The sequence below is a fragment of the Emydura macquarii genome, unplaced genomic scaffold, assembly GCF_026122565.2.
Source record: "Emydura macquarii macquarii isolate MOO-44397 ecotype Brisbane River unplaced genomic scaffold, CSIRO-AGI_Emac_v2 contig_1254, whole genome shotgun sequence".
NCBI lineage: Eukaryota > Metazoa > Chordata > Testudines > Chelidae > Emydura > Emydura macquarii.
In genome coordinates, this window is record NW_027131391.1 from 4134318 (window position 1) to 4161181 (window position 26864).

At 49.4% G+C, this 26864-nt stretch overlaps 1 protein-coding gene across 1 annotated transcript in view; it reads left to right on the forward strand.

Annotated features, from left to right (window-relative positions):
• Positions 1-26864, forward strand: part of KSR2 (kinase suppressor of ras 2) — a 242708-nt gene that overhangs the window by 133225 nt on the left and 82619 nt on the right. The window contains exons 6-7 of the mRNA XM_067550125.1: positions 16614-16683; positions 21030-21113. Of these exons, the coding sequence (XP_067406226.1) occupies positions 16614-16683; positions 21030-21113 (154 nt within the window). The remainder of the gene's footprint in view (positions 1-16613; positions 16684-21029; positions 21114-26864) is intronic.

Sequence of the window (26864 nt, forward strand, 5' to 3'; positions counted from 1 at the left end):
CCCCTAGACATGGAACGTAGGTCTGCCGCTGGAGGAGCTATTTCCAGCTCAGGTAGCTGTACCTGCGCCAGCTTTGATTTGCTATTTTTAGCAAGCCAGCTCACTGTGGCAGTGGCGGGATGGGCTAGCGGCTGAGTCCCAGCTAGCGACTCGGACGGGATCGCACTCATTTGGCTAGCGCATGCTGCTGCAGTGACCCTGCTATTTTTAGCATGCTAGCTCAGTCAAAACTGTCTGATGTGCATCTGCCCACGCTGGAAATTACATGTCCAGCGGCAATGTAGATGTACCCTATGTAAACTTTGCACCTGGAGTGGCAGTCTGCATTCCTCACCCACAGCTGCAAATCTGAGTTAAGATGCCCACTCTGTGGGCAGGTCGATCTCAAAGAAGGATTAAAAAGCAGTTCAAGAGGCATCTCATTAAAGGATTCATACCCTCCAGATAGCTGTCTATGATCACTTTGCAAAACCTTGTGACTACACAAGAGAATGAAAGTAAGGGTATTGAACTAAAAGTCAGTGGGAAAGGCATTTAGCTACAAGAAGTGCCTTTGTTTTTTTGTTTCACACACACACCCAACACTTAATCTACTGAATTCCTGTTCTGTAATGAGGGGAAATTATTCCAGCTAAGCCCATCACAGACATTTTGTCTCCTCAAGGATGGTGTTCAGAGAAGGTCAAAGAGCTAATCATCCAGAGGGAAACATGTTCCTAATTACCTCTTCAGACAGGCCCTTAAAATAAATTGCCAGACTGATGGTGGAGAAAAGATAACATCATACGGAGAAGTATGGACAAACCGGAGGAGATGCAGAGAACAGCAGGAGTGACTCGGGGGTGGAAAGCTCAGGTTTTGAGAAAAGATTAAAGGAACTCAACACATACACAATATAACTTGGTTAAGTTTGAGTGAAGGGGAGGATGGCAAAGTTTTTCTTTTGTGGCAGTTGTCTGTGTGGTTTGCTGGCTTGTGTTGCCCTGGCCTATCACCAGTACAAGTCTGCTTGGCGAATTCAGAAGTATTGATATGTGACAGGTGAGAATAAGCTAAAAAATGTTGTTTTAAAAGCACCAACCTCCCACTTCAGGAGGCATTGGTGTAATTTCTGGATCAATTTGCAAATTGCTTGTCTTTTATGGCTAGTTTCCCAAGCCTAGCATCAGGTGAGTGGGGATCTAGTTCTGGGTTCCCAGTCTGGAAAACGGGGATAATTAGCTTCCATGCTGGGAGGGAAGGATGCTGGGAAGAAGAATTCACGATTGTTTGTAAGGCTTTCAAGTTGGAAAGTGCTGCTAATTATTGCTCGTGCAAGGCCCGGGGCACCATAAGGTTTAGTATTTGTAAAGGGCATCACTGTCCTGAGGGAAAGTGTCTAGAGCAGTGCAAAATATGAAGCCCTTCAGCTGCATACTTAATTTACCTCCACCCAGGCAAAGGCTTCGGCACAGTAGGAGTTGAGACTCTCCCCCTTCCTTTAAATCGAGTGAACTCTGAGGCTGGAGTAAGGGCGGTGCAGGGACAGTCGCGGTTTTACTCTTGCACCAGACCAGGTGACAGTAAAAAAATGTACTGAGCTAAAAATTTCACAGCCGTGAGTGTGTAAATCAGGAAGCCCTGTTACCTTCTGACCTCCCCCTGCCTGTTGGGGAGGTATCTTGCCTTGGTTGAATACAGGGAATAGCCCGAATAGATTACACCTAGTGAACAACTGAACTGCTCTGAGTGACAGGCAGTCCCAGCTGGCAGCTCAACCAAAGCTACCCTGCAGCTCTATCATTCCTCAGTTTCTTATGATGACTCCAGCCATTTGCTCACAAGCTTCTTACTCAACCAAATGTCAACCAAAGTCAGCTGCAAAGGGATACCTGCTAATTGTCAAGGAGTTGGATCAGGCCAGCCCCGGTGGATTTTCTTTACCAACTCAATCCTTTGCCCTGGTCTGTCCTTCCTGTCCTCTGAAAATACTGACAGTGCTCATGTACATACCCGCTTTCTTCCCAAAGGATCACCATGGTGTCTGAACGCCTTTGCCAACTGGCAGAAGTCCAGATGTTTGGTATCTACGTAGACCTAATCTGTTCTCCTTCTTTTTAAGAACAGGAGACGCTTATTATTTAGTTTGGGAAAGCTGTGGCAAAGAGATGGGTTTTGCTTTCTTTGTTCTGGAGGGTCATCACTTTTGTGGTCATTCTTAACACCTCTGGAAGGGGGTCCCCAGCTGTGGAGCAGCTTCCAAGATCTGTCTCTCCTTTGCCAATGACAGCTCTCTTGTTGCTGATGCTCACAGCTGTTGAGAACTGGTTTGTTGCCCAGGTGGTCTCTGAGAGAGCCTGTTGTCAATGTAGAGTACGGTTTGGGGGTGTGGGGCCTCATGGGAAAAGAAAACTTTGTGGATCCCTGGAGGGGAGAGTCCTAGAGGTGCATTGCCCATCACCACCTGGATTTGGGATATGAGAAAAGTGCACAATCGTCTCTCTTCATTGCTGTCGGGCCTGAAAAGAGCAGCTTAGCTTTCACTGGCTGACAGTGTCAAATGCTGCAGAGAGCCAGGAGAAAGCAGCTAGTTCTTTGCTCTTGGCCCACAATCTGTGTTAGTTATTTCAGCCTTTCACTCCACCTTCAGTGTCATCTGTTGGATCAAATAAGGGCTGAGAACCAGGACTCCTGAGTTCCATTCTGAACTCTGCCAGCCGTCTTGCTGTGAGATCTTCAGCAAGTGCCTTAACCTTTCTCTGCCTCAAGGTCCCCGAGCTGCAAATGGAGGGTGAGAGCTTTCCTCACTGCTAGGGGTTCGAAGTGTATTTCGTGTGTCTGGAAGCAGGTCGAGAGCCTCAGAGGCAAAGGTTCTGCCTAAGTACAGAGTTGTGTTGTTTCCCATCTTCGAGATGATTCATTCCAGGGCTTGTGTCCAAGTGTGAAGAGTTTACTTCCATCAGTTTTATCCATCCCATTCATCATTTTAAAATAGACTCGCATTGTTTATTGTAGTAGTCAGAGGAGGGTTTGTTTATCTGGCTGTCACCATGATGGATAACAAATTCATACAAATTCCCTGGGCATCCAGAAAGGTGCCAGTGAATGAATAAGGGGAATCTTATGCCAGACTACAATCACAATAGATACACTTCAGTACACATCAAAGTGATTTCGGGGGCAGCTGTTCCTGAAAGAGAAATATTTATAAACCAAATCTCTGGATAGAAACACCAAACAGATACCAAACCAGGATCTACGTTAATATAAAAGGCTAGAAGGGACTGGGATTCCATACACCTTGGCTCAGGAAGGCTTTGCAAATTGTACGCTCCTAGTTCATCAGGAACATCTCTGCACCCAGTATCCCATTAGCAGTAAGTGATGTTGCAGGAAACCTGCTGAGAGGCCAGTGTTGCATGCTGAGGCTTCTAGTGTTTGTGCAGTAGTGGCCTGGTCGTGGCTTGCAGTGCTGAGAGACGCCCTTGATGCCTCACTACGCTTGGTGCCACCTGACCTTCTGTCTGCAGTTCCACGTGTAACGCTGCACCAAGGCGGTGGTGGTTGGCGCCGGATGAGCATCGCTGCCTTCTCTGGGGAGCTCCACCAGAGACAGAAGCCTAACGTTGCTGCTGGATCTGGAGGACGATTCTCATTAGACAGGCTCAGTAGGACCCTAGACAGGCCAACTAGCGATAGTGGCAGTAGCAGCTTCCCAGTGGGGTGGAGGAACTTTGGCTGCTGTCTGGCCAGCATAACGCCTGTGTCCCCAGGGAAGGCGGAGTCAGGGGCTGTTCCTTTCCACCTCGCCCTGCTCAGCGAAGCCTTTATTAAACACACTGGCCATTACTCAGACCTGCCTCAGATTATCATTCCCCCCTGATCTGAAGCTGGAAGTTGATGGAATTACGCCAGCAGGGAATTTGGGCCCCTGTCCTCTTTGTGCTTCGAACAGGGTGGGGCACATTATTGGCACTGAAAGAGCAGGTCTGCTCTGCGTGGCTACTCTGTAAAGCTAGCACTTTCCGCTCGCTGGTGGTGGTGGAGTCCAACCTGCTGCCTTTAGCAACTAAACCCCAGATTTACTGCCTTTTACTTCAGCTAGCGCGGCAGAGCCGACCCAGCTAGGGAAGAAGGGTTCTGCTCCTTCTTGAGCATCCACAACAGGACTGTTTGCTAAGCTGCCGCCAGGATCTCACTGGAAGGCGGTGGGGAGGAACAGGTGTGGCTGAGGCCCTGGTTTGCCCTGCAGCAGCCTTATTGTCTGTGATGTGTGAGAAAGGAGGAGCCCAGCTTGTTTCTCCAAGACCAGGGTGAGTTTTCAGGGCTGGGAACTGGAAAGATATCGTCCTGCTTGGGAACAGAGGTCATGTGATGTGGAGACACTGAGAGACGGTAAACGGGGACTCTCCTGATGTCACTTCTGCAGAGCCAGTCTTTGGAGCCAGCCGTACTTCAACAAATACTAGCGGCGTGCGGGAGAGTTCACTCCTGCCTCGGGACCCCTTGGGTGCACACCAGCTGCAAGCTCCTCCAGGCGGCCTCCCTGCCCTATGCCAAGCTGGCTTTGTGCAGTACATACCTCCTGAAGGAGCCCACAGGACAAGCAACATGCCAGGAGATATGCTAGGGACAGGAGGGGGAGTTTCTAAACCCTGGCCATTGTGCACTAACACAGGGACCCACAGAGGGAAGATACAACAGGGGCACAAGCTAGAGCAGCCTCGGGGCTGCTCTAACCTGCACTATGAGCTGAATCCCAGGATAAGTGAGGCACGAGCCACCTGAGCCAGTGTGGGGATGACTCTGGGCCCGGCTGTACTTCCAGTTTAACAGCCAAACCGTGGCATGGTGGAATGGCCTGCTGTGGAAACGGTCTCCGGAGCAAGAAGCGAGGATGCTGGGTTGTACAACCAATGCGTCACAGCTGAGGCATTTCCTTGCATAGTCTGTGTCACCAGCTTTGCCCTGATCACCTTAAAAGAGCACAAGAGCCATTCAGGCACCTGCACTTGTCACGTCTGCCTGTCACTGGCAGATTGCTGGGGCTCACAGGGTTTCATCTGTTGTGTCTCCTGTCACAGCAATGCCAGTGTTGCTGTCACCTCTGCCTCTGCCAGGCTGCTGATTTTCCTCCCTCCGTTTCCCAGCCTCTGACTGCATTTGATCCCCGTCAAATGAAGTCTGTTGATTCAAGGATAAACTGTGCTATCCAAACCAAAAGCCGTGACCTTTGCCAGCTGTCTGTTCGGAGATACCCCTTGCATGGAAGAGAACTCGGCATACGCTCCTGCACACCTGGGCCTTTCCCGATTCCGAGTCTTCTCTCTTTTGTGTTGGATGAGGGCATCTCAAAATCCATCATCCCAGATTCCAGTTGGGGCGCTTCCCAGCTTGCAGCTTTGTTTCCGCTCTTGTAGTGTATTTATGGGATTTGTGATTTAACTGCCTGGTGGCCTAGGGGGCAAATCCCTGTCCCGTGCACACACAGCCTGGTCAACCCTTCCTGCTGGGTAGTCTGGCTCTGCAGCCGGTCTGATGGGAGACAGGCAGCCAAGCGGGGGATGACGTTGTGAAATGAGCTCACGTGTGAGTCATGCTTTTGGGGAGCGATGTTGTTCCTAGCCAGCCCTGCCCAGGTTAATTGGATGTAGTGGGCGAAGAAAGGAGCTGGCACTCGCATGGATGGCCTCTGTTATAGCATCAATATCCTCTGCCTATAAACAGTGCATGGTGTTCCCCAGACAGGAGAAAGAAAGCTGCCATAGAGCCAGACCTGCCTATCACCATTAAGCTCTGCACTGCAGCTCCATCTTCCAGGCCGTAATCTGAGGGGGTTGTACAATTTCTCCCCTTAATGAATAGCTGGTGTGACCTATTTTTAAGGAAATTGCTTCTCAGTAACTTTCCTTCTCCCTCTTCTTATCCTCGCCCTGATTATTCTGCTTTGCCCCCTGCTGCCATGGCTGGCTTCACGATTCATAACTGCCCCAAGCAGCTGAAGGGCGAGGCGGGAATGGGCTGGCAACTGCCCCCCCTCTGTGGCCACGCTGCCGGAGGAGGTGGGGTGCTGGGTTGCGAGTTGTCCCTCTCTGCTCCCCAAGACTAGGGAGGCAGGCGGGACTGGTTTTATGGCTTGTCTAAGGGGACTAAGCAGTGGCTTGACTTGCTTATTCCCAAGACCAGGTCTGACTACAGAGTGTTTCTTCCTGCCAGGGAACTGAATGGTTCCTAGTGAGGAGAGAAGGAGAATTAGCACAGATGGAACTGGAGCAAGCTTTGGAAACGAGTTTTGCTCATTGGCCCCGGTTCTGAGCCGAGCTCAGTGCAGCACGCCGCGGGGGGCGAGGATGGAAAGGCGTGCACTGCCTATGCAGCCCCCAGGCTGGTCCCCAGCATAAGCTAGAGCTGTTCTAACTTATGCTGAGCATCAACAGCTGCCCAGAGTGCCCGCCAGCAGAAGAGGATTACTGGAGCACAGAGGGGCTGCCCCGGCTATCCCCCCGACGTGCGTCTACACCAGGAGCTGCAAGCTGGGGGCCTCGAGTGTGGCTGAAGAATCTCCCAATGCGAAGCGGCTGGTTGAGCTGACTTACCCCTTTGGCTGATGAAGAGGTGAAGGGGCAAAAGAAGAGGCAGGGAGGCGGTGAAATGTCTCTTCAGACAGCCAGGGAGCCCAGAACCAGCAGCCCCTGTTGCTCTTTGAAGAGGGGGTTTGAGTCACAACCTAGCAAATGCCCCCCGCACGGTGCTGGCTCTTTCTGCACCTCCCGGGTGAGCTTATGTTCCCCAGGAGCTGAGCGCTGAGAGCCTCTTTGCAATGAATGTGCCGTGCTGAGCTTAGGCTGAGTGGGGCCAGGCTTCTGGATTCCATTAAAATATTCCTGGGGCAGCTTTTCAAACACCTGCACTTCATCTGCGGCTATTAAACCCAGTCAGGCAATGCGTTCCACAGAGCAGCTCTGCACGGAGAGAGCAGCCGGCCGGCCCTTTGTTCTTCTGTGGGCAATTACCTCCTTGCACATTAAATACAGCAATGCTGCAGGATATTAAATAAGGAACGGAGCCACACACACTCCTGACCTAAGGGACTAGGGGTAAAGCGCTCTGATCGAAGAGCCATAAACTAAGTTCCAGGCACTAAATGTATAAGTAATGGGTGACGTCCAGCAAGGGGGGGGGGGGTGTCAAACGATGATATCAATTGCTATAGGGCAGCTAAGGTTTATTAAGGAGGCTCAGCGAACGGCAGGCAAAAGAGGGGCGGACAGACAAAAGGGGAGCGATGTCCGACTTCAAAGAGCCTCTTTTATCCCAATTTGCTGATGTTTCGTAGTGAATGTGCAGCACTTCTGCCGTTCCCAAGCTGTTCCTCAGAAGAGGACTCTATCCCCCACTCCTTGCCTTGGCTAGTGGGGGCTGCACGCTGATGGAGTGACGCTGTGCATTGCTTCTGACAGCTGCAAGAAGCTTTGCTGCGTTAATATCTCCCTTGCCTCTTGCAGAGGTCAAATACCCAAGCGTTTTTTTCCCTTTATTTTGGCTTTGCGAGTTGAACTTCAGAGTGCCGGCAGCAGCTGTCACAACCCCCGCCTGTCAGTGTGGTGCTTGTTTATGCCGGCATCTCTCAAGATGATAGCATTCGCAATTGAAACTGATGGAGCAGAGGTGGCTCGTTTCTCCTCTTTCAGGGAAACTCATGGTGATGGCAGCCTTGCCCTCTGTCTGCTCTCATCTCATCCCTGCCTTGAGCTTGAGCCAGCGATGGAAGGCTGTCTTCCAGTTGTAATGTGCTTCCGAGGGATAATGTGGACTAGTGGTTAGAGCAAGACACGGGGAGTCGGGAGGGAGGGAATACCTTCCTCGTGGGGTTGGGGCTTCGGCCACGTCTACACTCCGGGCACTAAAGTGACATAGCTGCGGTGCTGTCGTTATGCCACGGTAGCACGGACCCAGATTACAGTGATGGAAGGGGTTTTTCCATCACTGCAGGGACTCCGCTCCTCTGAACAACGCTGCAGAAGCATCCTTTCTGTGACCTGGCTGCACCTGCAGCAGGTGTTAGGGTGGCATAGCTATGGCACAGGGGGGTGTGGATTTTTCACGCTCCTGCGAGCTGTAGTTATGTCAGCCTATGTGTTCAGAGTAGACCAGGCCTTCATTTGGTGGCCTGGAGAGAGCATTCAGTCTAATCACCTCTGTGCAGCTGGTGCCACTGGGCCGACCTGCATTGACTGGTAAATGCTTAAAGCAAACGAGCGAATGGAACGTTAGCAAGTACGAAACCAATGTACTCAGCAAGGTGCCTGACGCTTAATTTAAAAACCCTCCCGCTGTGCAGTGTCCTAGACAAGCAGCTCGGTGACTGGCCGTGGGGATTTCACAGGGTAGTACCTTGAGGGTGGTTCCAGGAGCAGCTGCCGCTCCACTTGCACCCACCTACACTGGCTGTGGGTTGTGAGGCTTGGCACACTTTACCTGCACAGCTTGACCAACGTTACGTGGCCCTTGGCCCCCCCGTGCAAGGGAGGTACGCAGTAGTGTGCTATTTAACAGATGGAGAAATTGGGGGCAGAGGTTAAGGAACTTGCCAAAGGTGACGCAGCAAACTGGTGACAGAGCCACGAATGGAACTCAGGGCACTCGGCGCCTGGTTCCACGCCCAGATCCAATATTGCATGTGCTGTACCAACCAACTCAGTTACTGAGCTTACTGGAGACACACCGGAATGAAACCCGGGCCCTGACACAAGCCCCAGATCCCAACTTTGCATCTCCCATATTGAACAAGAGGGTTTGAAATTTGGGTCTGAAGTTGCCCAGTGTTCGGGATGTTTGAGTTTGGGGTTGGGAGGCAGCCCGGTAAAGAACGGAGACCAGTCTGTGAACCTGATCTGGAGCTTACATGGGAATCTGGATTTTTGCATGGACCAGGCGCAGGCATTCTCACCAAAGGATCAATGTCTCTTGGGCTCAGCTTCCCACAGCATTCATTTAGCAGAAGGAGAGGAAAGGAGGGTGCTAATCTGTGCTAATGCGTCTTTCCATTGAGACTGCCTCTGAAACCACAAGGACCCTTAATTCCAAGCCTAGAAAAGTTGGGGAGACCTAAGGGAGCCTGCAGGTGCAGAATGTGATGGTATTAAATGGCCGCAGGTCACAGCACAACTGTCTAGCCCAGTGACCAATTCCCCTGTACTGTGCGCGCACACTTTAGGGTAAAGCAAACTGATTTGGGCTCTTTCCTCTCCAGCCTGCTTTCTACCCACCCCAGATGATTCCACTCTCAATAGCTTCCATTTCCTTGCACAATGGACCCTGGAGTGCTCCTGGGACACTCGGCTCTCCCTTCCCCTGACTGGCAAAGGCTTGTGAGCACGAGGAATGCAGCTAGCTCAGGCCTGGATGGGCCGGACAGGGCTGGGGTAGGGGAGTACTGTGCTGTGCTTGTTGCCATAGTGGTGTCTAGTGCTGGGCTCTAAAGGCAAGTTGCCCCAGGGTCATATGGAAGTTGGGGTGCCTAATCGTGCTGGGGTTAAGAGAATAAATGGTGTGAATCGTTAGGACTTCGTGGCATCAAAGGGACCTGCCAGGGGAGATAAAGGAATCTGGAGACTGTAAGGAGTTTTGTGTAGTTTCTTTTTTCGATGGCATGACAATCTGTCCTGTGCTGCCTGTTGGGTCTCCGATGGTCCCGATGCCCAATGACTGCTGGTGCCATCACTTGAAAGGATGCAGCTTACTTAACAGCCTATTGATTTGGTAATTTATGAAGATATAAGCACATCCCTAAGAACTGTGTCTGCGGGGACTGACTGACTGATTCTAGTACCACTAGCTGGCCTTTTCTCAACAGAGCAGGGGAATGGGGCAGACCCAGGAGAGCTAGGGAGTGAGTGACACAGCCCTGGGGCATAGTTAAAACATGCGCCGTCCCGAAAGTACTTCAGCAGGTGTAGCGGAGCGGTCCCACTGAGCTGGCTGGAATTACTCCCGCAAATGAAGTCAATCGTAATATCAGGCCCTTCGCATGTTCAAGCAGAATATGACCTTGGCTGTGTTAGTACTTGGTCATTGTAGAGCACCGTCTTCCAACCCTGCTGTGACTATCCCGTTCCACGGACCAGGCTTTCAGCTAGCTCTGCTGCCACTTAGCACCTAAAGGGCGTGGCTGGATTTTCAGAACCCCTCAGCACCCCGCAGCTCCTGTTGTTCCCTCCCCCCGTTCCCTCTGCCTGCAGCAGGTTAGGGCTCAGCAAACTGTAAGGTCTATGTGTGGCCCTGACTCCATAGCAAACACAAGCTGTTGAGTTGCAGCTCTGTGGTTGCAGCTTTATTTGGTTCAGCTCCTCGGTGTTTAGCATAAAAATCCAGGATGCTCCAGAGGCTGGATTTTGGTTCAGTGTCACCCTCCCTAAATATAAATACTTCATGTGTGAAAGAGGTAGAACTGCCCCAATGAGCAGAGTTGTCATGTGAGCATCAGGTAACTAGAAGTCCTGATTTTATCGGGACAGTCCTGATATTCGGGGCTTTGTCTTATATAGGCGCCTATGACCCCCAGCCCCCTTTTCACACTTGCTATCTGGTTGCCCTGTATGGGCACGAGGATTGTTGGCAAGCAGATGTCGGCTCATGTCCAAACAGAGACGTACATTCAGCATCATCCGTGAAGAGCCATTCGGTGTCATTGTCCCAGCTGGTCACTTCTGCTGAGCATTCTCTTCCTTGCTTTTCCACCTCTGTGAGAAATCATTCTTGCCTGGTCTACAAGCACACAGCTTGTTTCTTGCTTTTTTTGGGGGGGCGTTGGTGGTGGTTTGTTTAGTTACAAAATGGGCATGCAAGAAAGTAGGCTATTCTGTGCCAGCTCAGTGGGAATTTTGAATGGAACATCTCATTTTCACTTCGGAGGTGGTGGTGTTAGCGTTCTTGTACTAATGTTGGCAGGCCACTGGCCCCGCAGCCCTCTGTCATCTGGCATTAATGGGGTGCTGCAGTGCATCCCACCCTTTCTTGCTAGGAGCCCCGCTTTGGGGTGGATTGGCAGATGGGTGACCCTCCTGGCCTCTCCTGATAGTCATTGCCGTCTCTCCTTTTCTAATGCCTCACCCTTTTTACCTTCTCTGTGTACTTTCCCCCAGCTCGTTCCTTTTTGTCCTCCTCTGCCAAGGGCTTTCTGCTGCTGCTTCCTCCTTAGTTCTGCAGTTTCATATCTGAGCTCCTCCAGAACTCCTGGGTGAATACCATCTGGCCCTGGTGACTTATTCCTGTTGTAAATGTATCCGTTTGTTCCAAAACCTCCTTTATTGACACCTCAATCTGGGACAATTCCTCAGATTTGTCACCTAAAAAGAAGGGCTCGGATGAGGGAATCCCCGTCACAGCCTCTGCAGTGAAGACCGATGCAAAGAATTCATTTAACTTCTGCGCAATGGCCTCATCTTCCTTAAGTGCACCTCGATCATTCAGTGGCCCCACTGATTGTTTGGCAAGCTTCCTGCTTCTGATGTACTTAAACTAGTGGCTCTTCAAATTGTTTTTTGGCCTGCCTAATGATACTTTTACACTTGACTTGCCAGAGTTTATGCTCCTTTCTATTTTGCTTAGTAGGATCTGACTTCCGATTTTTAAATCATGCCTTGTTGTCTTTAACATACACAGATCCTCTCCAAAAACCATCCCTGATTATCCAGGATACTTGGGACACCTTTCCTTGCACCTTGAATCCATGTTCCTCTCTATCCTACAGCCAGGCCTGAATTTATGTCCTGCTTTTACTTTTATTTCTGTTCATCTTGTTTCTTTTATCTCAGAACGTTTAGCTCCTCTTGCTAGATGGTAGAGAGAAGGCTGATTCCCCTTTCAGAAACCATCTTATCTTCCTTTTGGAGCTTGCCACTGACTTAATATCAGGCAAGGAGAAGGTGAAAGACATCTCTCCACATCTGCATATCTCTGCCTGGGTAGACGGGAGAATCTATGATTAACTCAAAGGCCCGTGAAATCCTTTAGGTTGTTTCTGGCTACCATGTGAAGCTTTCCTGTGCCCTACTGTCTTCCCACTCCTGTTGCCTTCTTTTCTGCAAACAAGTGGGTCTATTGTGAATGTCACAGATTCTTCATATATCATCCCTGTAATGAAAATAATTACCTGTGAAGAATGTAGGTCTCTTGTCGTTTTGTTCGGAGGTTGAAAACTCTGATACACTTTAATAAATTTTGCAACGAGCACATTATAGAAAGTAATTAAATGCCTCGGCCATCCTTCTGCTGCTTTTTTCCCCTCTTCATATGATAGTGGGATTTAATTGAGGCCAGCTGAAAGTTAGTTGAAATAAATCGTAGATGATAAAGCAGAGGTTTTAATTTAACTCTGGGAAAGTAGCTGTAATTGCCCACATATTTGATTCATACAGAACTGAGGGGGGAGGGATGCTTGTTTGTATAATAAGATTTACTGATGAGAAAATGGGATTTATGAAAATAATAGCACTTTGCACTCCCAGGGCCAAATCCTGGTTCGGTATAAATCAGTGTAGCTGCATTGAAGCCAGTGAAGCTACATCAATTAATGCACCAGCAGAGGATCTGGCCCCTAGAATACTCTTCATCTGAGTTGCTCAGAACATCTCACCAGCTCTGTGAGGTACATAACTGTTACTCTGCCATTACCAAGGCATGGAGAGATGGACTTGCTCAAGGTTATGCAGCATAGAACCTGGTGGTCCAGACTCCCAGCTATGTGCCCTTCCTATGTCCCCGATCCCACAGAGGGATCTATATGGACAGTCCCTCATCCTTGTGTGACCTTCCGTTGTCTTCAGTGGCATTCTACAGGGGCATAAAATTCTTCAGGACCAGTAACCGTGAATTAGGGAAGATTGTTCCCCATGTGGTGCCCCAGATAGAGGGCCGGGCCATGTGCTGGGTACAGGGGAAGATGTTGTCTGGGAAATCCTCTCTAGCGCTTTCACCCACTGTCCTGGAGAGATTGTCCACTCCCTGGGTTTGCAGTGCGGTGTGTGCTACTGCTTTGGCAATGGCATGGGCCCAGCCTTAGATTAGACTATTAGAGGGTTGGGCGTGCTGGCAAAATTTTACTTGCAGTTCAAGTGGAAGACAGGAAATGTCGATTTCCCCATTTATATCACAGCCAAACCTGAACAGAATTTCATGGGACAAAGAAAAGCCACTTCTCTGGCACCAGGCCTTTCTCCCTTCTGAATTTTGAAGGCCTGCTGAAAACCAGGGCGGTGTTGGAGCAACTCAAAAGTCACAAGAAGCTTTTATGAAATGGAAAGTATTAGGCAATCTAAAACAAGAATCATTACTAGTTCCCTCTGCAATAGGAGAGCTGGATCTAGAAGTCCCAGCTAAGATTGGCACCCAGTTATGGTGTTATGTATACATACAATGCCTGCCCTGAAAAGCTCACAATCTCAATAGACAAAGTGGGAGAAGAAACAGAGGCGTAGTAACTTGCCCAGGGTCACCCGCAGGTAGTGGTAGAATCAGGGATAGAACTTACACCTGAGTCCCACTCGGGTGCCTGCCCACAAGACTGTGGTACCTCTCAGTCTGTTTAGCTGCTAATCCTTTTAATTGATTCCATACTCCTAAAGCTGCTTAATGGAAGAGTGCCCCTGATGGGTAAATGGAGGGAGAAGAAACATGGGCCAATGTAGAGGTGGCTGAATAGCAATAAACCTCAGCTGTGAATCCAGGCCCTGGGTTTGGGTCTTGCTAATTGGGAGGGTGTTTTAGGAAGGTCATATAATGTGTTACCTCCAGCTATTCGGATAACTTCTGGCTAAATGGGGAAAGTTCTGAGATTCCAGAAATAGTTTCAGACTATTTGACATGACTTTTTGTCTGTAAATCAGGGAGCAGAAGCAATGTCGTGGGACTTTGATGAATCAACCACAAAGAGCAAAGAAACAGCTCTTGGACAGCCCATACTCTGAAACCTGTCCAAACTGTTACCTGATGGTTGCTTCTAAATGGCTGTGTTGTAAGAAATCGTATACTGGTCTGTGAGCTGGAAGTACGGGGGGCCAAGGGCCCGGGCCAGTTTTCAATGGAGTCCAGGGGAATCTTCCTCTGAATCATGCCCCAAATCCTTAATAAATATTATTGTTAATGACTGTTTTACCCCACTCTCGTGAAGAGTGTGGAAAGTTAGCTTTGCACAGGAAGTGGCATGTAAATGTAACCTTCAGAAGTAGCCTGCAATTAAAATACACCTCAGCCTGATATATTAAAATTGGATATTAAAGCAAACAAAGGTACTCACTGCTTATACAAGCCATATTGAAAGCATGTTTAGTGAGGGATTGGTTGGCATACTGAATAAACCACTGGGATCGCAGCTAGGTTCTGGATTGCAGCCCTAGGTGATAAGTCTGGTGGTCTGGGCTTAAGTCCATGATGGACAGCTTTTTGGCTTCTGAGGATCACTCCTGGTTGCTGTTTGTGCATGGGAGTCTCTGAAACAGTTTGTCATTAACAGTCCTGCCTCTGCAATTGCGCTCACCAGAGCAGAGTGAGCAGCTCGCCGCCTTCTTCCTTTCGAAGTGCTAAGGTCAGAGGGAGCCTGAAATCCGCTCGCAAGACTGGATGTCTTTCTCAGAGACGTGCTGCAGCTGAACCAGAAACGAATCAGGCGGGAGGCAGGAGTTCCGTGGCCTGGGAGGCAGTAGGTCAGGCTGGGTGACCTCTTGCAGTTCAGGGCAACTGCACCTGAGTGTATTTCTCCCTCTGTGGTCCACCGAGAGCACCTCTCCTGGACAGAAACCCGCGTCTCTCTCCCTCCTGAGCAGGGTTTTTCTAGGCTGCATGGTGCCCTGCCTGTACTGTGCTATCCCCAGCAAGTCAGACTGCTTAAACAGGCCAGCATCTGTGCATTGCTTTCTCTTCGAAGGCTATGAACAGCTATAATTGCCAGGCGTGATAAGTTACCACACAGCCCTTCTAAGCAAGCACATTTATTCTTAATGTGAACGCATTACAGAGAAAACAGAAAAACACTCCAAGTTCTTATACGCAGGCTCAAAGCTTACCATGGGGCTGCAGCAGAGCAGACCAAAGTCCTACAGCTCTTCCCAGGAAGAGTTTGGGGCCCCCTTGGGTAGGGGGTCCTGTCTGTTTGCTGGATCAGATCACAGATGCCAAGTCATTTTAACTTCAGGCTGTTTAGTCAAATGTCCCTTCTTTGTCTGTTTGGTTCTGGAGAATCCAGTTTGATCTAGTAGAGTCTCTCCAGGTGGTGGCACCTCTCTGGAGGTGTTACAGCCTGAGTGAATTTCCCCCACTGTTCTTAATTCCTGGAGGGCTGTGGAGGGTGACCCTCCCCCCCGGAATTATAGACAGTCCCTGGCCTGGCCCACAGTGACACACAAACCTAATACAGTAAGCTCTCCCACAGCCTGTCAAAGTGAATGGGAGGCTTTCCGTTGGCTTGATGGGCAATGAATTGGGCCCCAAATCTGTGTGTGCATCTGTAAATCACTGAGTCTCAGTGCATGACACAAACACTGAGAACTTGATGGCTGGCTTTGCAATGACTTACCTAGCCCAGCCCTATCAGCCAGCGAGGAGCAGGGGGCTAAGTAACTTGGGTTTGATTTGCTTTTCAGGCGGAGCTCCCGCTACCCTTTTCTTTCACAAGGGGAATACAAATCAAATACAGATTTTAATCGTGCATTTGAACAATTGGTTTCTAAGAAGTTGACACTTGACTTTTTGTTAAGATCGTGATACAGCCACAAGGGTGTGATGCCTTATTAACAAATTCTGCAGTTGCCATTTAGGCTTCCTCTTGCCTTTCTGGTTTCGAAATCATTGACTGTCTCTAACAGATTTGCATTCCCAGCTGGCCAGAGACTGCAAGTGCTGGATCAAATGCATCTTGGAGGAGTGATCAACTGGTGTGATACATACATGCATTCTCTCTCGCTCGCTGTGGGTTTAAATCCCTCATGCCTGTACAGAGCTAGTTACTTTCTTACTGATCTTTTTTGATTATTGTGCGTGGGAGGGAAGGAGAAGCTGCTTCCTTAGCTGATTTAAGGGCCTGACCCTGCAGTACTTGCTCAGGGGCTGTGTGCCTGAGTAAATAAAGTGCAGGAGCAGGCTGCAAATGGGAGAGATGAAATAACTCTGGATCTTTCCAACCTGTGAAATTAGCAATTAAAGGGGGTGGGGGGGCAGGAGTTTCTCCCACCCCATGGTGGCTGATAATGCATGAGCTTACATGCTTTCCCAAGTAGGGATGCAGTGTTATTTACCTTTCAGATGTGACCAATCTGTCCTGCCAGTCTCTGAGCATGAAGGTTGAGGGCTGTTGCTAAGCTTTGGAGGAAATGAAGCCCACACATCCCACCTCCACCCCCAGACCAGATCTTCAGTGCAATTTGGAGTTTGCTGGTTTGGTGAAAATATCATTCCGGTAAATGCTAGGCAAAGGCCCCTTTCTGATTTTCCCTTCTGCTGATTGGTCATAATCCCGCAGTAACTGCAGTCCCCCTCTCTCTTTGGTTGGGCTGCTAGATGCTCCTCTATTCAGAGAGTAAAGTCTGACCGTCCCCCTTATTAATCCTTGTTTGTTTCTGTTCTGTCTTCTCTCCCTGCAGACACACTGTCAGTGCCTCGCTGGTCCCCACAGATTCCCCGCCGAGATCTAGGAAACTCAATCAAACACAGGTATGGTATCTCTGAGAAATGCAACATGAGTTTGTCCTCGGAATACACACTTGAACACAAGGTCCCTGTTGTGGCAGGCAACAGCCTTTCTATTCTATAGTACACTCTACCTGCTCTCCGCATCCCCCCTGCTCCCATTATCTGGGTCAGAGTCATGCCCCCTCGTATGTGTGTGAGAGAGAAACAGCAAGTCATTTTCATTTGATTTTGACCCATGAACAAACTTCAAGACTGACCGCTGTGAAGACTGAGAGCTGAGATCCAGAAAATGTGTGTTCGTATTATGGTAGCCTATAGGGACCCCAGTCATAGACCAGGATCCCAGTCATAGACCAGGATCCCATTGTGCTAGGTGCTGTACGAAGCTACAGAAAGACAATCCCTGCTCCAAGGAGCTGACACCAAGCAGAAAAGCTAACTCCCCGTAGGTGGCGTTATTGCAAAGGACCCAGGAACTGCAAGAGTAAGTCAGATTTGTGGTGGGATGGGAGGGATGCTTTGCCACAGACAGGGTACTTTCCTATAGCAATCCAGCTTCAAGTCCTAACCAGCTAGAACATTGTAATTGAAGATGGAGTGAAGGGTAAAAGGAGTGAGCCTTGGAGACAAGCTTCTCACGCTGGCAGCACATTCGCCAAGGCAGCTGCAGTGTCTAATCTGGGCCTGTCTGAGGAGAAGCTGTTCTTGTTAGACGTCACTGGCCCTGCTGTTTGGGGTCTCACACCAGCACATAAGAATGGGAATCTCCCTGCTGGGAACTTGCAGTCAGAGCCCGGATCTCTCCCAGCCTTTCTGAGTAGGTAGCTGGGAGAGCTTTGCATTTTGCTTTAGCACCCGGGGTGCCCATAACATGAGCTTGCCCGCCTGACTGTTTGGCGTGGGGCAGGCTGGTCAGAGCCCACGGTCACATCACACATCTCTAAAATTGTGCCCCCTGCCAGACCTTTGCACTCGTCTTTCAAGTCCTGCAGCAGCAGTAAATGGCTGGCTGCCATAACAGAAATGCCCAGCGATGCACTGAGGTGGTGGCAAAGCAAAGGGAAAATTCATCGGCTTCATCACCCTCTGCCTAAACTTCATGGAGTTAGGTCCTCAGCTCCTGCAAATCAGCACTACCCAAGTGATGTCAATGGAGCCACTCTGATTTACATCTACTCCCTGGGTCTCTATGACGGTGGTGAGGAAAAAACCTCTGGTGACCATATCCTAGCTCCCCAAGCTTTCTGGCCAGGGGTTTGATGGGGTGAAACATGCAGCCCATTCAAGATGAATCTGTTCAACCACATTATTCAGACTGCATTAAACGCCCAGTGCCCAGCATGAAAGGGCAGAAATGGGGTCTCCCAGATTTCCCCCATCACCAAACCACAGAGAAAACTAGTGGGAGAGGACAGAACACTTCTCAGCTGCTTCCCTGGATTGTGTAATTTATTGAGTTAAAATCTCTGACCCAGGACAGGCGAGGGGCAGCAAGCCCCACCCTTTCTCTTTCTCCAGTGCAGAGCTGATGGGCAGGAAGGAGGGAGTGCAGAGCCATCCCCTTCTACTTCCAGCTCTGGGGCCCAGCATCCTAGGAGCACATTCAAATTCCTTGTCAGTCGAGATGCAGTTTAGATAAGGCTTGAGCCGATGTCGATAGAGACTGTACGTTATCTGTGACCTGCCACCCTTGAGTAAATTCCACATGAGCTGTTTTCTGCTCTTACATATCTACCGCGAGAAAAGAAATTGCAACGGCCTCCCGCTGCCGTGGGGCTGAGCAGCCGTTCGGGTGACGCACAGGAGTCCAGATAAGATGCAGGAAAGGACCGTGGCGCTAAGTGGTGGCTTGAAATGTGTGGGTGGGGAAGCCAAATCTTAGCTTTCATCTTGATTACGTGAGTTTATCTAAATTGAGGGGGATGCTTCTCTCGTTCTGCCCATCCTCACTTGTGTGCAGCTCCTTTCCAGACCTCCTCGAGGATCCTCTCTGTTCTCTGCCTTACCTATACAGTCATTATGAGTTATTTGTATGCCTTGGGAAGGTGATCAGAGCCCCCTTGTCAGGCAGACACACCCTGCCCCAAAGAGCTTACAATGCAGCTAGACCAGGCCAAGGGCGCAAGGCAAGGGAGCGTTACACTCCCTACTTTACAGATGGGGACTGAGGCGCAGAGGGATGAAGTGACTAGTCAAAGATAATACAGGGGGTCCATGGCTGAGCTGGAAGCTGACGCCTCTTCTGAGTGTAGAGCCTCTGTCAGGAGACCACCCCCTTCTTTTAGCTGTAGTTAGGGTTACCTGGGAAATGCCTTTCCATGACAGCTGTTCCAGCTCAGCTCTTTGTGGCTTGGTTGATATTCTGGGATTGTTCTCTACCAGAACAGTTTTATTTGTGTGGCTCCTGCATACAGTAAAACAAGCCCTCTATGGTACGCGGTATTCACCCATCTGCGCTGTAACTGAACAGAAGAGGTAGCAGGCTATGAATGAATGAAGGGGAGACCCACTCCCTTTCCCATCTCTCGGCATTTTGCTGGTGCAGGCTGATGCCTAGATGTCCCTAAAAGCTAATACCTCACCTTCATTCTCTCCCCGCAGCTCGGGAAGGAGAATGTGCTCCCTGCAACACAGACCTTAGTGGAGGGTTTACTCAGCAGCACAGTAGTAGTAGCCATGGAGTCCGGCAGCCCAAACGTGGGGACCTCGGGCTGCCCTTTCATACGTGTTTCACTCCGGCGAGGGGCAGAGCTTCAGGCACAGACCAATGTAAGGCCTTGGACTGGTCATACGGTGGAAACTGAAGTCACTGGAGCTCTGTTAGTTTACACGAGCTGGGCATCTGGCCCCTAGTGTCTATTTAAATGCCATCTTTAGTAAAAGAAGGGCCCCTCAGGAGAGCTGGGAGGAAGTCTTTGGACAAAACTTTTTTATTTTCACTGAAAAATGGAGGTTTGGGTACCGAAACAGTTCAGAAATTCATGTTAAATTCACCAAAGTGTTTTGTTCCCTTCCCCCCCCCCCCCCATTTCTGGAAAAGTCAAAACATTTTTTATTTAAAATGACTTTTTCAAATTTTCCTTCAATTTTTAAAAAATGTTAAAACCCTCAAAAATTACACAAAATGTTTTGTTTGACTTGAAACAATTTTTTCCCCAATTTTTTTGGTACGGCCACTGAACCAAACCCTCAGTTATTCTGACAACTCTTCCTGTCAGTCATCCTTGCTTTGCGTTGTCTGAGCACCCCCTACCCTGTCCGTACCTTCCTAGGGAGGATGCTACTAAATCCTGGCTGCCCGGACACAGTCCTATGCGTGCTTAGGATGTATGTGCCCTAACTGAAAGTTGCACAGAATGGGCCAAGTTGATCCCGGCAGACACACCATTGACTTCATTGTGGACACACCAGGGATGAGCCTCCAATGGAGTGGCAGAAGGGGCAAAATAAGCCCTATATGTTTAACACGGTAAATGTGCAGAGTGACAAATTGACTGATGTGGCCGTGGCTAAGGGCAGATTAACATGAAAAGGGATCTTGTTTGTAATTGTCAAACTCCTTGAACTTCCTCACTTCCTTCTCATTACTCCTTCGCTGCAGTCAACTTCCATCAAATGCCATTTCCACCCTACGTCAGCTGAGTGGCAAGGCTCGCGCTCTAGAGGTATATCTACACTGCAATAAAACAGCCACTAGAGCGAGTGTCGGAACCAGGTCTGCAGGTTTGGGCTCACCAGGCTCATGCTGCGGAGCTAAAAATAGTGTAGATGTTCTCGCTCGGGATCTGAAACCTGGTAAGGAGGTGGGTCTCGGAGCCTGAGCCCTAGGCCGAGCGGGAACATCAAGCCACCCTGCTATTTTTTGCCATGGCTGCTGTGGCAAACTCCCTGCTGTGTCTTTTGTTTTGCTTTGGCGGTGTAGAAATACCCTTGATTGGGTTAGCTGGGCCCTCCACTCTACACAGGCCCAGACATTCTTGAATTGTAAGATCTTTGGAGTAGGGACATGATCTCCCTCGTTGTACATGCCGTACCTAGTGTACTTTAGCATGTAATACAAGTACATTATAATCCTTATGTTAAGACTACAGTCGTTTGCACATCCAAAACTCTCATTGACGATACTGCAAGGCTTGGGACCACTGGGACTAAACCTGCTCATCTAGGTTAGGATTGAAAGGATAAATTAGACTCAATACACAGTTTTGTCTTGGCCGATCTCTGGAAGAGACTCAAATGATGGTGCTGTGTGGAGAGGACTAGAGAGCAGAGTGTAGCGATGCTTATAAATAAAGAGTTTCTCCACTGGGTGTAGGGCACAGCAACCTTGTTTGTTCTTAACACTTCTCTGATGTTTTCCTCTGCAGATTTTCCACCAAGTATTGGATGTCTCAGACATGCACCGTCTGTGGGAAAGGAATGTTGTTTGGATTAAAATGTAAAAACTGCAAGTACGTCATGGTTTCTACGATGGCTTTGTTGTTGCTTAATGTTGCAAAGGGAATAACTGGGCTGTTGTCTCCTGAGTCTAGCAGCAGTGCTTTGTGTGTGTGCGTTTTCTGAATGGGGCTCAGACATGCCAGGGCCTGCCATTGTCTCCTCTCGCATTTGCAAGCTTAAAAAAAAATTCTTTCCATGACTTTGAGATAGGCAAAACGCCCCAAATAGCTGAAGTCCTGAATTCAGTCACCATTTCTCCCACGCTGCCCTGCCTGCGCAGCTCACCATTACCAACCCTCGGTCAGGGGAAAAGCTAGTTCCATTTTCCCAGCCCGTTGATCTCTCTGCTGACCCTGCCTCTCAGGGTGGCCAAGCATGAGGATTGATTTTCATGAGATAAGGCACCTGCTTACTACACGCTGACCTGTGACAGCAAGGGCAGTTCACACTGTGCACCAAATGCCTCTCAGGTGGTAACAATTCTCAGGAAGCCTTTTGATTTCCCATCATGTACCGAACGTGCTGAGTGGTCAGCAGTGCATGCCGAGGCCTAGTGATTGTGTAGTAGGAGTCTGAGATCCCTGTCTCCCACCAGACTCCATCCTTCCTGTAACCTAGCCTTCGGTCTACAGTTCTACTTCTGCATCAACTTCCTCTCTCACAAGTTGCCGTTCTCTGCAGTTCGGAAAGTCAGCATTTCCCTTCTGGTTGCTACCGCACCTGGCTAACACAGGGCCAGCTGGTGCTTCTGTTACAGCAGACTGACATGCTGGTCAGTGCCGGCAGGATTCTGTAGGCCTAGCTGCTGTTTAAACACCTGTGTGTGGTGCACTTTACATTACCGTTTCTATTTTAGAGTGAAGAACATCCTGCCCCTTCAGTGGCTAGACCCAGTCCCCCAGGGTTTCTTTTGGTGTAGTTCAAGGTGATGGTGAAGATGCAAAGCTCAGTGTATTTCCGCCAAAACCACAGCAAAAACCTAAAATGTGGCTCACTTCAGCCAAGTTCCAGAGAGACAGAGAACGTAAACCCCTAGATCTCCCTTGCCCCAACCACTTCCCAGGGAGCCAAACTCAGACCCTGCTTCCTCCAGCACATCCTCTTTCCAGCGTGCTGGGGATGGAGCAAACTAATGAGCTGACCAAGCTCTACTGCTCCGCAAATCCCTGCCCGCTGGGCTGGCAATGGAGGGTCCTCCCTTTAACCAGAGGGGAGAGAGTTAACCCCATTTCCCACCCCCTCTGGGCTGTGAAGCTTGTCACAAGTAGGCCTGTGTTTGTTTTTGTGTAGGGTGCACAAAATATGGATTACAAAATTCTGATAACGATTGATTTGGGAGAAGAAGGTGGAGAAGAGCTGAATGGGAGAGAACGCTAATCCTTGTACCCGTGGAAAGATTGCTCTGCAGCTAGTAATTGGGGGTGTCAGAGGATGGCTGACAAGACTTCAGTTTGAGTTCCTTGATTCTAGTGGTGGAGACCCCAGCCATGTGTTGTGCCATAAACTCAGAGGGGAGGTAGGGGAAGCTCTAGGGAACAACTGGTTAGCATCTGGCTGATAACCTGTCCGTTCCTGATGTCTTTACAGGAGACTCAGTGCATGGTGTACCTTGGTTGAATTTGGCCCTCTGAGTGTTACCTAGCCAATCACTCAACTCCTGGCAGGAATTGAATTTAATGTACAGTTCCGTGATTGAATACGAAAGGACATTAGTAATGGATGGATAACAGGGGGAATTTTATGCCCAATAATAGCAGCTGTAGCTATGCAAGCTGAGAGAGAGGTAGTCCAGTGTCATGCTTCAGGGTGCAAAGCACATTTCCTGGAAGAATAGGAAGGAGTTCTCTCCTGCCTCCCCTGACAGACACACGGCATAGCTGGGGAGATGCACTGTCTTCCACTGACGTTTCAGGGTGTGTCACTGTTGGAGGACAGATAATCAGACCTGAGAGACTCCTGGTTCTGACTCAGTGTGGCAGACCCTGTGCTCTAGGCCCAGTTGACCTAGTACAGGAAATCCAGGCGGCCCTTAGGTGATGCCAGCAGAGCCCTTTAACTGCACCCTAAGCCAAAAGAAGTTGTATCGTTGTCTTACTGGGAACAGCACCAGTCCCTAAGTCTGAGGGCACTGTTGCAGGGTGCCAAACACCTCCTGGGAAGTGAGCGCCCTCCACTCGCCCTGACTGTCATGGGGGGGTGGGGAAGGTGGCATTGTGCACCTCACAGGATCAGGCCTTCTACATGCAGTTGGTTGCCCTGCACTATCCCACCGCCTCTTCCATATTCCTCAAGGTTCCTTTTGCAGGGCAACACTGATGGATTTCCAAGCCTTGCTGCTCCCGCGCCTGTGGCGTTCCATTCGCCATCCTGGAATGCTTTCTCACGCGGAGCCTCGGAGAAGGCAGGGCTACAGCTGAGCAAGCCAGGAGGCGAAGCAGCTGTGCGAGCAGATGAGAGTAACTAAGATGAATTGTGTATTACCCAGAGCATGGCGTAGCTCAGAGCTTCGGATGAGTCTCGATTTATGGCAACGTTGCCTTGAGCTGCATTCTCTCTTTTATGGCATCAGCCAAAATCTCACAAGCTTGTGTTCATCCGGGAAGCTCATTGTGCTGCAGAGGATCCAAAGAAACGGAAATTGCAATTAGGGTGCGATTTAATGGAAACGGGTCATGCTTTAGATGCTACGAAGATGAGCAGGATTTAAAAGAATAGTGGGCCAGATTCTGTTTCGTTACACCGTTCTGAATCTGGAGTAAGCCTGCAGGAGTGACTCTGGATGTCGGAGATAGCGTTTTCTTTTCTAAGGTTAGGGAATATGCCACGTCACTGCTTCGAAACGGCGTCAATGCTAACTTCTCACTTTTATGTTAGATATCCAGTCAGTAAAATGCGCTTTAACCCGGGGCAATCTGTGATATTATTGTGTAGTTAAAGCTGGATTGAAGTGTTCGTACAGTGACGTTGCCAAGAACCTTTTGTTTTTTAGGTACACCTTTGTAATCACTTGAGAATTAAATGGAACTCTCTTAATATCATCCTGTCCAATTTGACAAACCTCCCACCCATCCCCTTTCCTGTGCGATTGCTTAGAAATGGATCCGTCTGATTAACAATGGCAGCCAAAGCTGCTGCTTCTCACGGGCGGAAATTGACATGTGTGCCAGCAGAGGTGCCCTAGCCCTGCTGTATGGGGGCCGGCACTAGCACAGCAAGATGAGGTTTGAGGTGCCTGGGCTAGACCAGTGAGGGCCGTGGGATGGGGACTGCAGGGCGTTCTGAGGGGCATTGGCAGAGCGAGAGAGAACAAGAGGATGCAGAACTGCTTCTCGGGATTGAAGGGCACTAGGTGGGTGGCTTCCAGAGACCTGCCTGTGCTGTGCCTGGTTCTGTGTCAATCTTGTCTGAGCATTTCGAAGAAAACAACTTAATCGTGGATTTTAACAAAACAACTCGGGTAAATACTAACAAACTACTCCCGTTCCTCCTGTTCCGCCGTACCCAGCCAGCTCTGGCACTGGTCTTCACCGTAAAGAAGCAGTTTACCAAACAAATAACTCCTGCTCCTCCCAAATGCCTCAAATATCAAATTAATCCTTGACTCTGCCTCTAGGAATCTTTGTATAATAAAAGCTAATACACAAGGCTCCTGGATTTTCATTACCCAGCTCATTGACTTGTGGCTGGTTTTTGGATTTTGTTTAATCCCTTGACCCCGTTTCTTTTATAATATTGTTTTTTCGTTTTCTTCCTATGTTTGAGCATTGAGCGCTTATAGAACCCTCCTCTGCTCTGGCCCGTTGTGGCAGAATGGGAGGCTGGGACTCGCACATTCTTAATTAGGAACAAGTGAAAAGGTTTTAGGGGCATAAGAGTCTGCTTATGTCTATATGTATGAGCCAGGGGTGAGAGCCTCAGTAGACTCATACTCCCGTCTGTGTTAAATAATCAAAGCTGCACAGAATATTAAATGAAACAATCATAACTTTAAATGGTCTAATTATTTTTGTTAAATGTCCTGGTAATAAAGCTATAAGGAACATCTCCGTGGCAGAGATAAATTGAAAAACAGAGGAAGGGAGTCCAGGGGGCTATCTAAATATTTCCCCTCTGCTGCCGTATGATTTAATTAAGTGTAAACCAGCATTAGCTCTGGATAATATTTTCAGTAGGAAATAGCAGAGAGGTCTTCACACAGCGTGGCTCTCTGCTCCCTTTGTCTCAGGCTGGGTTGTTGGAAATTACACTTGCCACAGCTCTGAGCTGTAATGAGATTGCTGGGCTCTTCTAGCAGAGGATGGGTGCTCAGGCATCTCTTTCCGTTCAGCATGGAGCGGCACTTGGCTGTGTGCTACATACGGGATTGTAGTAGTGAGAGAACAGAAAGACCCAATAGAGTGTTGGGTGGCCCTCCTGGCCAGGGTAGTTTTAATCCCCCTTTTTAATGATCTCAGAATGGAAGCTGAGGGGCCAGATACGTTCTTGGGAAAGCCCATGGTAAAAAAACCCAGATGGTGCAGGAAACTCTATTGGTGACTTGCTCGGTAGCACTGCTACACTGAACTGGAAATGAACCAATCCCCCAGCATGGCACTAGCAGAGCACTACATTGGAGGTGGTTGCGATTTGGGGTGAGAAATGAATTCAGGTTTCTGACTCCTTGTGGCCTGGATCCCATGAACTTTTCACAAAAGCAGTGGAGATGGCCTTAGTTTACAGTTACATTCCTCCCATCTAAATTCCCTGCTTACTTTAACCAGCTAAGGCTTCCCCATGAAAACAACTTCAGGTGCCTTTAGAAGTGATCTGGATTTTGGTTTAAGGTTACCCACCCCCAAGGGTTCACTCGACAGTTGTGAGGTGGGATGGTCAGCGCCAAATACAAGCGTCTGGGTGTCAGTTATTAATGGAGAGGAGCTGGGAGGGTGAGCAGCAGCACGTGAACCTATCGCGTTAGAGGGGATCTCTATAAAGGGGAGAATGGAAGTGTCAGTTGGTGGGGGGGCCGCTTGCCCGGAGAGATGCCCTCGAGCTACCTCTGAAGACTGCGTTTGTGAATAGCTCAAAGAATGAGTTTTGCAGTTTGCTCATTTTTCAGCTCTTCCTCCCACGCCTCGGTTGGTTGGGCGGGGGAAGGACAAATAGCCCTTGTCTTTTGCCTGTCTGAGTGGGGTGGGGCCGGTGTTAGTAATTACAAGGTGACCCAGTTCTTTGGGCCTTTTGAAGCTACTGCTTCTCTGTTAAACAGATGACTGCATTTCTGTGATGGGTGAAATGATCGCATTGCAGTTACCTCCGCTTCTCCCAAACCCGTGGCGGTCTGAATGCGTTACTTTCCTCCAGGAAGTTCTGATTGTCAGAGCTGTACTGTATCTTCCCCTCTCCTCTCCCCTCCCCTTCATTCAGAGATGTTCAAAGTCAGCGTGGAAGCAATGTATTTTTTCATCCCCTGCATGGGTCAGGCAGGGGACTATCGACTCCCAGCAGCAAACAGGTGGCTTCGCTGCAGCCATCCTCTCTTGGGGTGGGGAGTGGCTCCAACTCTGGCCATGGTCCCATAGGAGTCTAGCAGGTGGACTCTGACTGGGAGATTTGCTAAACCAGTGCATCTCCTAGGTGTCCTGTCTCCTCTCTTCCCAGCCAGTGCCCGCCCCTTGTTTCTGGAAGATGTACCTCTCACCACCGCTACTTTCTGGAAACCCTGCCCCAGGTCCACCAATGGACCTAATCCAGTGAATCCAGCCCAGTTGTTTGGATGAAAG